This window comes from Tripterygium wilfordii, chromosome 5, assembly GCF_013401445.1.
Source record: "Tripterygium wilfordii isolate XIE 37 chromosome 5, ASM1340144v1, whole genome shotgun sequence".
NCBI classification, from domain to species: domain Eukaryota; kingdom Viridiplantae; phylum Streptophyta; class Magnoliopsida; order Celastrales; family Celastraceae; genus Tripterygium; species Tripterygium wilfordii.
In genome coordinates, this window is record NC_052236.1 from 968,930 (window position 1) to 984,932 (window position 16,003).

General features: G+C 37.5%; 2 protein-coding genes and 1 non-coding gene across 3 annotated transcripts; all 3 read left to right on the forward strand.

Moving 5' to 3' along the window:
- Positions 1-3,571: 3,571 nt before the first annotated feature.
- Positions 3,572-8,750, forward strand: LOC119998716 (apoptotic chromatin condensation inducer in the nucleus-like). The gene is made up of 5 exons (XM_038846091.1): positions 3,572-3,963; positions 4,725-6,077; positions 7,232-7,429; positions 7,512-7,663; positions 7,885-8,750. The coding sequence occupies exons 2-5, from the start codon at positions 4,757-4,759 to the stop codon at positions 8,359-8,361; spliced, it is 2,148 nt and encodes a 715-aa protein (XP_038702019.1). The 5' UTR covers positions 3,572-3,963; positions 4,725-4,756; the 3' UTR covers positions 8,362-8,750.
- A 4,737-nt stretch (positions 8,751-13,487) lies between these two features.
- On the forward strand, positions 13,488-15,428 carry LOC119998396 (60S ribosomal protein L30). The gene is made up of 5 exons (XM_038845714.1): positions 13,488-13,723; positions 13,854-13,959; positions 14,063-14,164; positions 14,874-14,942; positions 15,058-15,428. Exons 1-5 carry the CDS (start codon positions 13,703-13,705, stop codon positions 15,096-15,098), a joined length of 339 nt encoding a protein of 112 aa, XP_038701642.1. The 5' UTR covers positions 13,488-13,702; the 3' UTR covers positions 15,099-15,428.
- A 446-nt stretch (positions 15,429-15,874) lies between these two features.
- Positions 15,875-16,003, forward strand: LOC119999194. Its single transcript, XR_005468368.1, has one exon. It is a non-coding gene; the product is annotated as a small nucleolar RNA snoR83 (small nucleolar RNA).

The window sequence follows — 16,003 nt, forward strand, 5'->3', positions numbered from 1 at the left end:
GTAGGACAATCCAATTATCCATAATTTATATAAATAAAAAACATATGCTATTTCTATGTAAAAAAATCTAAAAATAAGTAGTTATGGATTTATAATTTTACCAAAGAAATGCCAATAATAATAAATTCCATGAAAAAAAATCAGAAATGCATTGGTGAGATGAAAGGATATAAGACGGCTTGAAGATTAAGCCAAGCTGAGTTGATAGGAGCTAGAGAGTGTCTGTCGTTCTCTCTCCCTTAGTTGGCAAACAATTTGTGTATTAATAATTCAATTGTAACGGACAATTAGTTCTGCAGACAGTAATAAGATACACCTAATAAGGATGTTTTATGATTTGCTAATACTTCATTAATCGCCTAACCATCCTTGTACTTGCTCATTGACCAAAATGCCCTTGTCCCTACTATGCAAACCAACCAATTATATATCCCACATATGATTAAAGATGAGAGACTATTATATAAATCCTAAAGCTATAATTTACTCCCCAAATTGAGAGATTTTATTTTAATTTTAACGAGAATAAAAAACTATGATAATATTTGTGGATGTAGAAATTGTCAGAAATCCTCACCACAAACAATCAATAATATTATCCGCTTTGAGTTATCCAGTTCTTAAGGATACATCGGGACTACACGGCTTTATTTCTCACCTTCTCTCAAGCCCAACAAGTGTGCTAAATCCAACTCATCAAGCTAAGGAAAAGGCATCGTTAGTGTTTATATACTTTTTGTTCCTAACAGTAAAATAGGCTTTTTTATTATGATATTTTAGTCCAGCTAAGACATTGTACGTTTTGGACTCTCCTCTTTGCTTTGAGAGAGTGAGATTGGTCGCCATTTAAGTATTCACTCTCCTAAATTAAAAAAGTTATGAGAGTTGCGGAAGCGAGATTATCTCTTGAAATAAGTACGTGCGGCCTTGATGAGGGTGTAAAGAGAACAATACCTTAGTTGGACAGAAATGTCAGAATAAGAAAGCTCGATTCATGCATCCACACTATTTATTGACGGTTAAGACTAGTATTTTATTAATAATTAAACATGTACAAGATTCATCTGAAAGTTCATTAAAAAAAAAAACAATCCAAATACATGAAAGATGTCCAAAATTAACATGGGGTTAATAATTAGTATTTTATTACTAATTTGGTTGTTGTAATTAACATGGGGTTAATAGAATTTTTTGTCACTGAAAGATGTCTAAAATTTCATTTTGATCACTGAAAGATTAAGCGTTCCAAATTAGTAATCGAAAATTTTAAAACGTTTCAAAATGTTCATTCAAAGTTGTAATATGTTTCACTATAGTAGTTATCACAATGTTCAGATGTTTCAACATGATCACTAAAAATAACTATAGTGAAACTTAATACAATTATGGGTGACCATTTTGAAACGGTTGAACCGTTGAACATTAAGTGATCAAAATGAAACTTGAGCATATTTTCGTGACAAAAAAATTATATTAATCCTGATTACGTGCAAGTCTATGTCTCTGTCTCTGTGGGGTCGGTCCACCTGTTTTTTCTCTTCCTTTTTCCTTGAAAACATGAAATATTGTGGAAATTGATTTGTCACGGCACCTGTGTGATTAAGACAGGGAAACTGGTACCAGAAAATATGATATTTATAGAGACTATTATAATAGCTTTTTTTGTTATGGTCAAATGATTTTAATATTTGCATTCGGTGACTCATCTTATAGTTAAGAGGTGAAGCAAACTTCGCATGTGAAATTTTCTGCAAATTCCATCCATTGCACATTCATAATGTATTAATGATGTCCACCTCTAATCTTATATTATATATACACATATTTTGTTTATTGTTATATTTGCTTTTGATTGCTCATTTGGGATCAGTCAAATTGGTATGGGTGAGTGTAGATAGTGAAATTTACGCTTGATGATGTGTCGAAGGGACCATCAATAACTTGCAAAGATTGGAGAGAAAATGACAGTAGTGAAAATCCTACACACAAGGGGTGCCGACCAATGAATTTTCGATGGTCAAGTAAGTGACATGATAAGATAGAGAAGTAGGGAGAAAAAAGAGATAGGAGGGAAAGAGTTCGCCGTGATCGCCGCAATTAACGCGACAAATGGAGTGCAATTAGGAGCATCTTCATCCCATTGGCAAAATTTAGCGTGACAGTGGGGTCTAATAAGAATTGAGAGAGAAAGAGAGCTTGGAGAAAATTTTCCAAAGTGAGCGAGTCTTTATAGGCACTTGACAGACCTACCAACTGATTTAAGCCATGTCAAGAGAAAGTTTTGTATTGCGGCTCAAGAATGGCGCGAGGCCGTCGCGAAGTCCCTCTGAAAGCTTGTCTTCTCAAGTGTGAGGCGATAGCTTGAAGTAGTGGGTTTGATGTTGGGTCTGTAGAACCCAATGAGGCTTGTGAGCCTATTTATATTTAGGTTACAAAAAGCTTGTTGCGATGGATTTGGACATTCGGCTGCGATATCTAGTGGTTATCTTAGGTCGTGGGTCTAAGAATGCTTAGATAACTTGCCCATTAAGTTGGAGTCGGGCCTAATACCAAATTTGGATCCTACAGTGAGTATTTAACTTAGAGAAGTTAGATTTGATTTCTTGTATATTGATACCCAAAACTTATTTAGTAACACCCGAGCCACTAGTTTTAGTAGTAAGGATGGTGTGTATAATTCTAGTAACTAGGGTTCGAATTCCTCCTACCACATTTAAAAAAAAAAAAAAAAACTTATTTGGTAGCTAAACATGGTTGCGTTGTTATAGTAACCAAAAAATAAAATAAAAAAAATACTTGTTAATTGAATGACCTAAAATGCCAAGTAAACCATGTGGTCAGTGAGCTAAATTGAGGAGTTTTATTATTAATTTTTAAAATATGGAAGAATTAAGTATTAACAATAATAAATTGTGGAGTTTTATTATTAATTTTTAAAATATGGAAGAATTAAGTATTAACAATAATAAATTTATCTAAACAAGGACGAGTTAGCCACCACAGCGGATGGAAAACTACCCAAATCCCAAACCCCCTGGTGAGAATAAAACCCTGGACCTAAGGTCCTGGGCAGATAACCAGACCAACCAGACTATCTCCCGTTATCTTGTCTTTTTTTTTTAAGCAACATATAATCATTGAATGATTATTATTGCTTGTTAATGATATGATTAGATATCATCCAAGTTAATATTCAGAAGCCAACTAGCAAAACTCTAACTAGAGGTGTAAAACGGGCCAAGGGCCCGTTGACCAAGTTCTAAGCCCGGCCCAATATATTATAATGGGCTGTGTTGGGGTTTCCGACCCACACAGGGAGAGGGAGACCCATCCATTACAGATGACCAGCGGTATCAGGCCTTCACAGGCTGACCTGCCTTCTCAAGCCCCATTTTTTAGAAGGCCGATTGCCGAATCCGGTTCTCTTATATGGCAAGCCCGAAGCCGAGCTGATCAATCCTCTCCCACAGTCCCACTCACGTGTATGTCTAAGGGCAATTTTGGCATTTTATCCATCTCTATTTCAAGTGAACAGCCCCCCTGCGCTTCTCATTCTTCGATATCAACTCCTACACAAACTGACAAACACAAATCAAAAAACCCTAAATTACCTTCTCTCCCCCTTATCGAAACCACGATCGAGAGAAACAATCATCTGATATAGGAAGAAATTTTAGTTTCAATTATCGTTTTCCATCTCTGCAAAATCCTTACTTCTCCGTCTACACATTCGTCTTCCCTGTTTTCTCTGTTTTAATTTTTTTTTTCAGGAGAAGCCGATTTCATTTTCTATGGAGCTACCGTAGATTTGTGTCTTTGTTTTCGGTATTTTGATAATATTTTCTTGTGTTTTCTCTAATAGTGACGTTTCTGTTGTGGAATTAGGGTTTCACATATCCACTCTATTTTCCTTACGGAGTTGTGGGCCTTTCGGCATTTTGGACCGTGTAGCGAAAATATTCTGTAAGTTGTTAACAATTATGTTTTATTTTTTTCTTCTGATATCGCATATGTGGACATTCTGTTATTTCTTAGATTAAGAATGTGGCAAGTAAATTTTGTGTGAACAATGAACAACATTTGGTGTTAGAATAAATTTTCTTCAACATTTGTGTATGGCAATGGTGGTTTTGCTCAGGGAGTTTTTATATTTTTGTCTAATAATGTTTGTTTAGTGACAAAAATTTTTTTTTTTGGTTTTGGTTGATTTGATAAATTGGGATTTTTTTTTATGCGGGTAAAATTTACTGTTGTCTTTGTTAATGGCTGAGAAATTGATTCTCATTAATATAGCTCTGCAGAATTTTCTTTCTTTCAATAATGGTTATTTTATGGCATGCGATATGAAACTTGACATGGACCTGTAACTTCAATTCCAACTTTTGGTCATTTTATCACTCAGATAACCAAACTTACAATTTCATGTCTTTACTATATACGACTACCTGGGATGGCCTTGGAACATTATGTAACTATTGGATGGCAATGTCGTTCTCCTCTTTATACATACATTTGGGTTTGGTTGTTTAATATAAGATATTTACATTTGAACCTTGTTCATACCGTGTTTCATTCGCATGATAAACTTGATATTACTTTTCACGTGGTCCCAAAAAAGTATGCATAGTATTGTTTTTGGGTCTATAAGTTTTATGGAGTTTGCATTCTGTATTTTATATCCGTGTGGAGTGGCTTACTGTATATGGGTTGTAATGGTCATTCAGGGTTTGGAAGCTGAGTATTGTTATTGGAGAAGATGTCGTCGCAATACCCGATTCTTGAAAATCGTCCAATCGATCAATGGAAGGTCACAGAGCTGAAGGAAGAGCTTAAGAGACGTAAACTGACTACCCGGGGTTTGAAAGACGATTTGATAAAACGTTTGGCCGAAGCACTTCGCATTGAGAGGGAAAATGCTGTGAAGGAAGTTGATGATTTGGATCCCAAACCTGTGGTTGATGTGAAAAATCCAGAAATAGTGTCAGTTGTTACTGAAACAGTTAAGGATCCTGTGGACAATGTTAATGTTCAGGTTGAGGTCAATGATGGTGCTCCAACTGTGGTTCAAGGAATTGTCCGAGAAGGGAGCGCAACAGCTAGTATTGAATCTTCTAGGGTGGAAGAAGGGAAGCTTCTTGATCATGCATCTGGGGTGGAAACTAGCAATCTAGTTACTCAAACTGTTGCTACTGAAGTAGCATTGAATGGGCAAGATATGCAAAAATTTGCTACTCATGGGGATAATGGGAATATTAGTACTCAGCTGGAGAATGAAGATCCCAAGCCCCAGTATGAATATCCAAAGCCCCAGCTGGAGAACGAGGATCCAAAGCCCCGACTGGAGAACGAGGATCCGAAGCCCCAGCTGGAGAACGAGGATCCGAAGCCCCAGCTGGAGAATGAGGATCCGAAGCCCCTGCTGGAGAATGAGGATCCGAAGCCCAGCCTGGAGAATGAGGGTTTAAAGCCTCCTCCTGAGGATCCAATGCTTCATTCTTCTGCTCCGAACTATCAGGTATCTGAGGTCAGCCCTATTTTGGGGTCTCCAGTAAAATCTGATTCTATTTCTACTGATTCTGTGTCAATTAATGAAAAAATTGAACTAAAGGATAATATAATTGATGATAATGTTAAACTAGAAATAGATGTTGTTAAGCCTGAGATGGTGGGACCATCATCCAGCAATCTTGTTGCCGCTGGTGGCGAATCACATCCAATGGATGTGGAAGAGTCACATGAGAAGCAGGCATCTGTTGAACAGAAAGATGACAACGATGCTGTAAATGAAGACATGATCAGAAAAAATGATAGTGCTGATGTAGGGTACTCGGAAAAGTTAAATTTGGACAGAAGTTCAGGTGATGACTCTATGGAGGATGATGCAATAGAAACTAAGCAAATTGATTCAAAGTATAATGATGATGAGTTGGGGGATAAGAGTGTGAAAAATGAATTGTCTGTTAAGGAGGAAAGTATTGTTGATGTTGTGGGAGATGACTTATCTGCAGACAAAAAAGATATCCTTGCTGAGGGTAGGATTCATCCTGCCATGCCTGCTGAGAAAAGGAAACTTAATGGTGAGCTTTGTTTTATGTCCTCTACTTTACTCAGTTCTAGTTGTTATTCTCTATATGATTTTGAATTTTTCTCTGGTTGGATTACGTATCTTTATGGATTTCTATTTAAATTTATTTTCTTGGGTCATTTTGCCTATGCGACTGTTGTCATACAATGTCAGAAGTAATCATTCATGTTTTTACATTCCGATCTATAGGACATCTGATTGTATGAGCATGATGTAGCTTTGTTTGTTTAGGAAACTATTTGCAAGAAGAATTTCATTTGGTCTGGGGTTGATTGGAATTTCATTTGATCAGTAGTTCAAAATCCTCTAAATCCCATGATGAATTTTGATGATAATGATGGACAGTGAAAGCCAGGAAGGCATTGTTAATAGCTTTCTGCCCATCTTTTAGAATTGTGTTTGTCTTTTATTTTTTGTCAGAGGCTTCTTGGCTGTGCCAAAGGTTCGTAGTTAGTAGTCATTTCGTCATACTACATCAGTTACCAGGATGAGTAAGAATTAATCTCTTCATCTTTTTCTTGGAAGTCAGGTGCATTATTCCCATGGTTTTATTGGGTTTTCCAGAATTTTTGGGAACGAGTATGAATAGCAATGCATAGTCTAGTTAACTATTCTCTAAGTTCGTGCTTGTGGCATTTGCGCTTCGTATTTATTGTTATTAATGAATACTTTTGAAGGTTGAGGCTACATCCAGATACCCTTTTTCTGGTTGACTAAGGGGTATCAAAGCAAGGTAATCACTTTGTCCTGGGAGAAGATGGCATTTGGCTTATGATGGCAAGGGTTCATTTTATGTCCCAATGCATTAGTTGAAAGTGAACGCATAGTCACTAGGAATCTGTTTTTGCATTGAAGCTGTCACTTGAACAAATCAGAACTTTTTTTTTTCCATTTTTTCTTGAAAGTTGTGCTTTGATGCTGTTTTTCCATAATGTATTTCCTTCTTTTCTCCCGTGTAGAATAACTATTGTGTATGGTTGATCGATAAATCTTGTGTGCCAAAAAGGGATAAATCTGCTGTGTGTGGTGTTTGCTGTATGTGTTGTACTGTACTTGTGGGTAAAGTTGGATGTTTGATTCTGTATTTTTACGACATAGAACCCAGGTAGCTTTTGGACATTTTATCTTATAAGCTTACCTTTGCAGACCAAGAAGTAGGTGGGAACACCGAGCCGCTGAAGAGGCAACGTAGATGGAAATCTGAGAGCCTTAAAGTTCCTGAAATCCAAGGGTCGAATCTGACGCCCTCCACCACCCCTAAGGACACATTTCAGTCTCCTGGTCTTAAGCGCAATTTCTCTAGATCTGACTCTGTTAGCGAGGATGCTCCCAAGGAACGTGCTGGTAAGCTCTTTTCTTTAAAAAAAAATTTCCAGTCTCTTTTAGTTAGGTATTTATGGAGTGTTCATTTTATATTTTTGGGCAGTTCCGCCATCACCAAAACCTCCGACAAATTCTCTCAGAATTGATCGTTTTCTGCGACCTTTTACCCTCAAAGCTGTCCAAGAGCTACTGGGTAAAACTGGGCAAGTTACAGATTTCTGGATGGACCACATTAAGACCCATTGTTATGTTACTGTAAGAACCTCCCCTTTGTCTTTCACTCACTACAGCTGCACACACATGCACTTGCAACCATGTAGTCCCCCATGTGTGCACTTGAGCGTTGCTAAAGCCACTTGGGAGGGTACATGGTTGTGTTTTTTTTTTTTTATTTCCATCACCATGTACCTCATTGATCCTTGGACCAGTTGGAAGGAACTTGTCAGTTAAACTTGGGAAATCTGTTATTGATGCAGTATTCTTCAGTGGAAGAAGCTGTGGAGACACGGAATGCTGTTTATAACCTAAAATGGCCTTCTAATGGTGGACGCCTTCTAATGGCTGAGTTTGTTGACCCTCAGGAAGTGAAAATTCGAGTGGAGACTCCTCAAGGTCCTCCACAAACCGCAGCTGTGCCTGTCAATACTGCTTCTACTGCTCCTCCTGCTGCAACTACGCCACAGCCATCACCGTCCTCCCGTCAACAGGTTTCTAGGCAGCAGCTTCCTCCTCCCCCACCTATCCTCCCCCCTCCTCCACCACTTTCTAACCCATCTCCAGTTAGAGAGCGGCTCACCATTCCTCAACCATCAGAGAAAGTTGATCCACCGATTGTCACTTTAGATGATCTCTTCAGGAAAACGAAAGCTACCCCGTGGATTTACTATCTACCGCTGTCAGAAGAACAAGTTGCTGCAAAACTTGGAGCACGCAGCAGAGCCCCCAAACAGTAGGGATTATGCGACTGCTCGTAGGGTTTCCTTATGATAGTGTCACATAATCATGTCTTTGCAGGTCTGCAGGTAGTGCTTTTGTTAAGGAATCTTTCAAGTCAATTCGGGTTCATTTAGTTCATGGATTTGGGATTTTGTTAGACAGCTCAGTGCTGAGCCTTTAGTAATAGCCTCTTGATATAGACTATTACCGTAAATGGATCGATTGTGCTTGTCACATATTTGGCCTTTTCTGCTAAACCAGAATTCCAGCTTCCCTAAACTTAACATGCTTGGGTAGCTTTGAAAAAATATTGGCTCATGGGCATCTGGTTCAAGTTGTGTTATTTGTGGGTTCGGTACATTTGGCTCTGAGTTATTATTTTAACTTATGATTGAGTTTAAGTCTATTAATCACATTGACCTTCAAGTCTATAACCAATATTCTATGAAACGTTGAAACCTTTTTTTTTTGAAACGGGGAGGGATGCATATCATCTTTCTCACTCTAACTAGTGGCTCGGGTGTTTTTGGTAACCATTCGGTTATCTAGTTTTGATTGAATGCAAAATATACACCCATTTCATTTCAGTAATCCACTTTCAAATGATATATGTATCTATGCAATTGTAAACATGGTAGTGTTGCGCCTAGAGGTATATAAGGGCTGGGTCAAGTGCCCGGCCCATCTTTGTGCTCGGGCCGGACTGCGTAGCCCTAATGGCTATTTTTCTTGTTTCATTTTTTAAATGTTAGTTTTTTTTTTTTTACCAAATATCTAATATACTCCCACTATCAACTATATGATGGCTAGTTTTGAGGGCATATTGATGAACAAATTAATTAAAGTTTAAGTTAGAATAAAATATCAAAATACCCTTAATAAAAACTATAAACGACTATTTTTTAGGGCATTGTAGTCCACGAGATCTCTATAAATAAAACACTCAACGACACCATTTCTTACAACAAACTCTATGTTGGGGACTTTATATTTGGGTGCATGATAACTTAGTGGTGAATCTTTTTAGCGCCAAATCGTGTAGATGTGGAAGATCTCTAGTTCGATTCTTACTAGGAGCAATACCATTGTGGCCACCACACTATGTGTTTTGGCCCAACTCACGATGTCGTCAGGTGAGAAATTTTTGCACGGACATGATTGGCCGAATTTAAACCCATATTGAATGTCAAAAGTGTCATTCTTGATTATCAAGATAATATTATATATATATATATATATAATTTTATTCTATCTTTTAAACTAAGTTTAAATAGACATTTTTTAGAGTTTATCAGTTAGCTTATACTATAAACTTCACCAACCACCCGACAAGCTATTTCACAACCACTCGACAAGTTATTTCACAGTTTATAGACTAATTTATTTTGACAACAAATAAGTTATGTCAAATGAAACCCGAGGTAATTGGTTCATAATTTTCGCCAACGACTTGCAAACTTGGGAGTACAAGCGCCATTGTTCTTGTCATCTCATGGGGGAATCGACACTGATCGAAGGCAACTAACGCTGTGTATATGCCTCAACCTGGACTGCTCAAGTTGTCTACTTTCTTTTGTTTTGTTTCAAATTTGCATCTCATATAGACTTTTACATTCCGTTGTACAATAAGAGCTAGCATATATAAATAAAATAGTTCTTATATAAGAGCAAGAACAACAACTATAGACAAGTAGAAAAATCTCTACATATAAAGACCCGGTGCAAGAGGGTAAAATGATTACAGTAGTTTTTATTCGGGTCTTCAATACTGAAGATCACAACTACATGGTTTAGTTTCCTTCTTCATGATAATTGTTCTGTCCATCATGCCAACTATTACTACCACAAACGCGAGTCAGCGGTGTTGATTCCGTATCGCGAGTTTCAGGTATTGCTCCCATATTAGAACGATATTTGTCACCTTCTTCTTCATCATCTTCTGCTTTGTTGCCAACAATAATACTACAGTCTTTCTTCATCATCGGCTCGGAATTAAGCATGGCAGGTGCTAAGGCTCCTTGCATGCTCACGCTCATTGCATGTTTTGGCTTTGTGAATCTATCGCGAGCGGATTCACAAATCGATGACATGAGTAATATTGATGCAGCAACAGCGGCAATAATAATGACCAGGAGAAATTGCTTCATGGTGCTACAAAATCAAAGCAATTATATTAGAAGCTAAAAACACCAACTTCTTTGATGTACTTACCTTACCTTCCGAACAATAATATGTGATCGCTAATGGTTAATCAAGGACCTTAACATATATATATTACAAACAATAATAAAAACAAAAGTTTAGTCAAGATGAATGTAACCGGCCTCAAGAGAGAAATATAATAATTACAATAATAATAAAAAGAAAAGACTAGTCAATTAAGATGAATGTGACCTCCTTAGAATACTAGGTATATATTTGCAGGCCCTGAAAAGTTCTAAGCAAGACTTTGAAGGTTGACTTGTAACGAGACTTGATCCTGGGGTTCATTTGGGTTGTTATATTTGCAGGGGTGTAACTTTCAAGTTTAAATAAAATAATGATGAACTTAAACAATGAGCTCTTGGTCTAATGGTAGTTAGGGATTTAGCCAGGATTTGGAATAAGGGTCTCTCGGATTTTTATTTTTTTTTACTTATGTCTTTTATTAAGATCCGGTTCAATAAATATAGCTTGGTCGCAAAATTATAGTCACTATGTGTATACCTGTGTTACGCGCGTCGCGTATTAATATTGAGTGATAATTCCTATAACATTAAGGAGATATTATATCGTTGAGTTATAGTTGTGGATGTAAAAATCGGGACAATCCACACGTCAGTTGCTGAGAGGGCTGACGCAGTGGCAAACTTCCTTAAATCCTGCAAGAACAAGGGAGAGGACGGCCCTTCGTGGCTCGGGCACACTCCGCCGCTCAAATCAGTGTCAAACTCAGGGAGTTCTAATAATCTTAGAGTGAATCTTAGAATTGTGTAGCGTGAGAGCATACCTAGGATGAGTCTGATCATCCTCTTTTTATAGTGTTGTACATCGTATCTGTTGGGATTTTCATATCCCAATTGTTTCAATCTGTTGAGATCTTGAGGTTTAGGTGGTGATACGAGTTTGAGTTTGAGTTTGAATCTTCCATAGGTTGTCGTTAGGATGAAGTCTCCCTCTGTATGCCACCTATCATGGTAGGTAGGATATGGAATGTCATGGCAGGTAGGATCAAATCCCTCTTGATCCAGATCCCCGATCTTCTTCATATTGAGGTATTATTCTTAGAAATGAGAACATCCTCTCTCAGTCTCTTCCCTAGTACAATGCTTCTTGGAAGTTAGTCGTTCATTTCTATTTCTCCATACCACGTGTCTTGCTGACCTGACATGTGTCATTTTATTTATCCAAAATAGTTAATATACTTCAAATTTGATAATGTAATGGAATGGTTCATTTTGAGAATGAATCCATATTTTCCTTTCAAAAATGGGCTAAACAACTTCATTAACAATTTATAAACCAAGTCATTCACAATTCATGACTAAAAGCGACAAAACACAGCATGTCCCAAGAGCTGAAAAAAGAATACAAGGGGTAACCACGATACATAGAAGTCTTGGGTCCTCAACCCAAATTGCTTACCTGAATTCAGGTTGTACTCTATCACTGACAGTAAATGGATCGATTGTGCTTGTCACATATTTGGCCTCTCCTGCTAAACTAGAATTGCAGCTTCCATAAACTTTTTTTTGTTTGGTAACCACTCAGCTTCCATAGAAGTGTTGTGCCTAGACCCTGGAGGTGTATACGGGCCGAGTCGAGTGCCAGGCCCATCATAGCGCTTTGGCAGCTATGATGGGTCGGATTGCCTAGCCCTAACGTCTTTTTTTTTTTCGTTTTAAATGTTAGTTTTTTTTGTTCTTTTCAAATATCTAACATGCTTCCCTCTAAGTTTCTAACAATTAATCAATTATTAGAGCATGTCCAACCCAAATCCCTATTTTGAGTCCACAATTTCCCCCATTTTAAAAAAAAAAACTATTTTAGGGGATCCCTATTTTAATATCACTTCAATCACATCCCCTATTTCAACATCATCTCAAAGAGATTACAAAAGATGAACTCAGCTCATACTGGATGTTTCTCCCAATTTTGACAGGATGTAATTCACACTCTATCCCCCCGTGAACTAGCAATCCTAGCCATTACCATGAGATCGATATGGTTTCGCTGAAATAAGTACACACATGAGGGAACTTTTCTACACCCAAACCTGGTTGCAAATCAAGGTATTCTTACTGCCGATGATTATGCGAGAGCTCAGTTAGAAGGAGAAGGAGTAAGTTCATTTACAGCTGCATATGTGCCTAGTGTTCAAGATAATCAAATGTGGAAAGGGCCGGCTATGGGATATGTTAAGGCTAGTTGGGATGCTGCCTTACATCACCTGTTTGGTGAGGTTATGGCAAGCAGCTCTCTAGTTCGTCATACTCTGTTTGATCCTACTGTGGCAGAAGGCATGGCTGCATTACATGCTGTTAAACTGGCTGCTGATTTGGGTTTCCGTAATCCGGTTTTAGAAGGAGATTCTTCCATTATTGTAGAAGCAATTCGAGGTGGCGAGATGAACCGTTCTGTCTGGGGTTCAATTATTTTGGAGATTCAGCGCCTACTAAACTATTTCCAAAATTGGTCTATTCTTCACGTACGGAGGACAGGAAATTCCGTGGCACACAACTTACCTAAGAGAGCTTTCATGCATCCTGACTTTAATGTTGGGATTGAGGAGGCTCCTAGTGATATTATGCCACACATCCATGCGGAACAAAGGGCTTGGATGTAACTACAGAGCCGTGCCTCTGTTCAAGGAGAGTGAGTTTTAGCTGCTTATTTTGTTTACTGTTTAATCTGGAGAGAATTTCTGTTTAGTGTTTCAATTTCCCTCATTGTGTTTTCTTTTTAGTGTTTACGTAATTCACCATTTTGGTAGCCCGAGTGCCTCTTTTGGCCTCCAATTCTTTTACCCGACTTTGGGTTCTTGAATATATATTTGGTCATTATTGACCTTTGCAAAAAAAAAAAAAAAAATGTTTAGAAAGCGAAATAGAGGATAAAATTGCTCAAATAATATTCCACGTGACAAACACGTGCTTCATATTGCCAAACCCTAGCGCTGCAGCAGTAACGCGATTAGGGTTTCTGCGCCGATTCTCAGGAGGTTATACAAACTATAAAGATCTCTTCTTCCTTCGACATTTTCCCAGCATCCAAACAAGACAAATTCAAACCTCAACCGGAGACGTTGATCATCGCAATTCTTTCTAAAGTTACAACCGTCTACTCTTTCTTTGCAGGAAATTAAAATAAATTGCGAATATGGTGACCGCCAAGAAAACCGTGCGTTCCTATTTTTCCGATTCTACATATTCACCTTTCTTCCCTCCGCTCTTTTGTTGGACTTGTAGTTTACATCTTGTTTAGTTTTTGATTTGATATATTTGTGGTGGTATTATTTGCGATAATACAGAAGAAGACCCATGAGAGCATCAACAGCAGGCTTGCTTTGGTGATGAAGAGCGGCAAGTACACGTTAGGATACAAGAGTGTGCTTCAGTCTTTGAGGAGCTCCAAAGGTTCCTTCTGCATTTTTCTTGTTTTCTTCTTGATTATCTTGGATTGTTGAATTTGGCCTCGGAGTGGACTATTTGTTGATCTGGAAACTGTTTTCTCTGTTAGGAAAATTGATTATAATATCGAATAACTGTCCCCCGTTGAGGAAATCTGAGATCGAGTACTACGCAATGCTTGCTAAAGTTGGGGTTCATCATTACAATGGAAGTAAGAGTTTTCTTGTTTTTGCATTTGTGAATTTGTTATTATTATTTTTGGGTGCCTAACTTTTTTAGCTTTAGGTACTTATAATGTTGATTGTTTCGACTAATCATTCATTGGACTTCATCCCAAAATTTCGGGGTATTTGTGAATTGTTTCAAGTGTTGCTGATAATTGGGTTACCAGAATTTTTTGTGAAATATGCGAGGAACTATAGTTGTGTCGTAGCAAATGTTCTGAAAGTTTCCTAGGCTTGTTTTTTGAAAGACCAGATGCATCTGGAAGTGTAATGCTGCAGTTAGTAACGTCACAATAATGACCAGATTAAGTTATTCTGAAAGGCATGCAATTCATTAGATCATTTTGTTTTAGCACCTCGGAGGTTTTATGAGCAGTGTTGAGACAGTTTTTTGAAACATATTGTTTTCTGGACCACTTCTTTAGTAAGAAGCTGGTAAAGTTAAACCTTTTAGATGATTGTGATGGCTTTCTTGGTAAAGGATCAGGTACTTTAGTATGTTAATGCTTGTGCAAACTAATTTTATGAAGTGCAATAGTAATTGTTGAAGTAATAAAAGGAGCAGTGTTCTTAGATTTGTCATTGTGATGCTATTGCTAACCTTCTCTTCTTGTTGTATAGCTACCCATCTATTCATGTTGTGGTTCTGTTAGTCAATTGTTTGGAAACTGATATTCCTGTGTCTCTATATTGCAGACAATGTTGACATGGGAACAGCTTGTGGAAAGTATTTCCGTGTCTCTTGCCTAAGCATTATTGATCCAGGTACACCATCTTCTAATTTGTTTGAACTTTCCATTTGATGTTTTATCAAAAAGGAAATCCAATGCTATGGTGAAATGTAGTTTCATGTATTAAATTAGTCTGTCATTAACTGCAGGTGACTCTGATATCATCAAGACACTACCTGGTGATCATTGAGCAGATTGAATTTGGTTGGTGCCATGTTTTTGTTTTTGAGATCAGAATGATGTTTTATTTTTCCCCTTTTTTTCAATGATGAGATGTCACAGAGAAGATGTTCACTTAAGGATGGACTTAGGATTACTCAGTCTTTTGTCTACCTCTAAAATTTTTTGCTGTTATTATTTTATACTCTGCCTTTTCTATTTGCATGATACCTTTGCAATTAAGCCCAGTTGAAATCTTTCTCAAGTGCCCTGGGGTGTCATGAGAGTAAATGCTGTAGCTTGAGTAAAATGTATGTGGACATGAGATAATGAATGGTACAAGGAGGTATTGCTGATTAGATGTTCTTGTCTGTCATGTCATATGGATTTTTCTTGACTAGTTGGGGATGCTATATAACACCATAATCTGACCGCAAGACCTTTTTTTGCTTGTTGCCATGGCATTCGTTGCATTTGCTTTGTGGGACGTTAAGCGTATGGCTTATTGAAATGGTTGTGATAGAGACTGATCTTTGTATACGGAGTACCTGACATTGAATGTTGATGTCTTTTGTTGTGGGTTATGTCAGCCGAGTTTTCTTATTTTCTGGTTATCTTCTTTTTAGACATTTTCCTTGATAATGACAGTTTTGGAATGCATTTTCATGATTTTTTTTTTCTCAAATAATTTGGAGATCACTTGCACTTTTTTTTTTTTAACATTTAAGTCATATTTTTGTCATTGCGACTTAGTAGAGACTAACTAGAGTGTATAAGCATACTGTTATAGTCCTAGGGGCCTTCATAATCCCAGATAAGCTGAATCCTGGTGTTTATCTGATTCATGGGAGGCCAAAAGCAATAATGGAAGTTTCGCTGATAATGCCCTTTGCTTGTATTACTAAAGGCATTTACTAGTAACTTTGCCATACATGA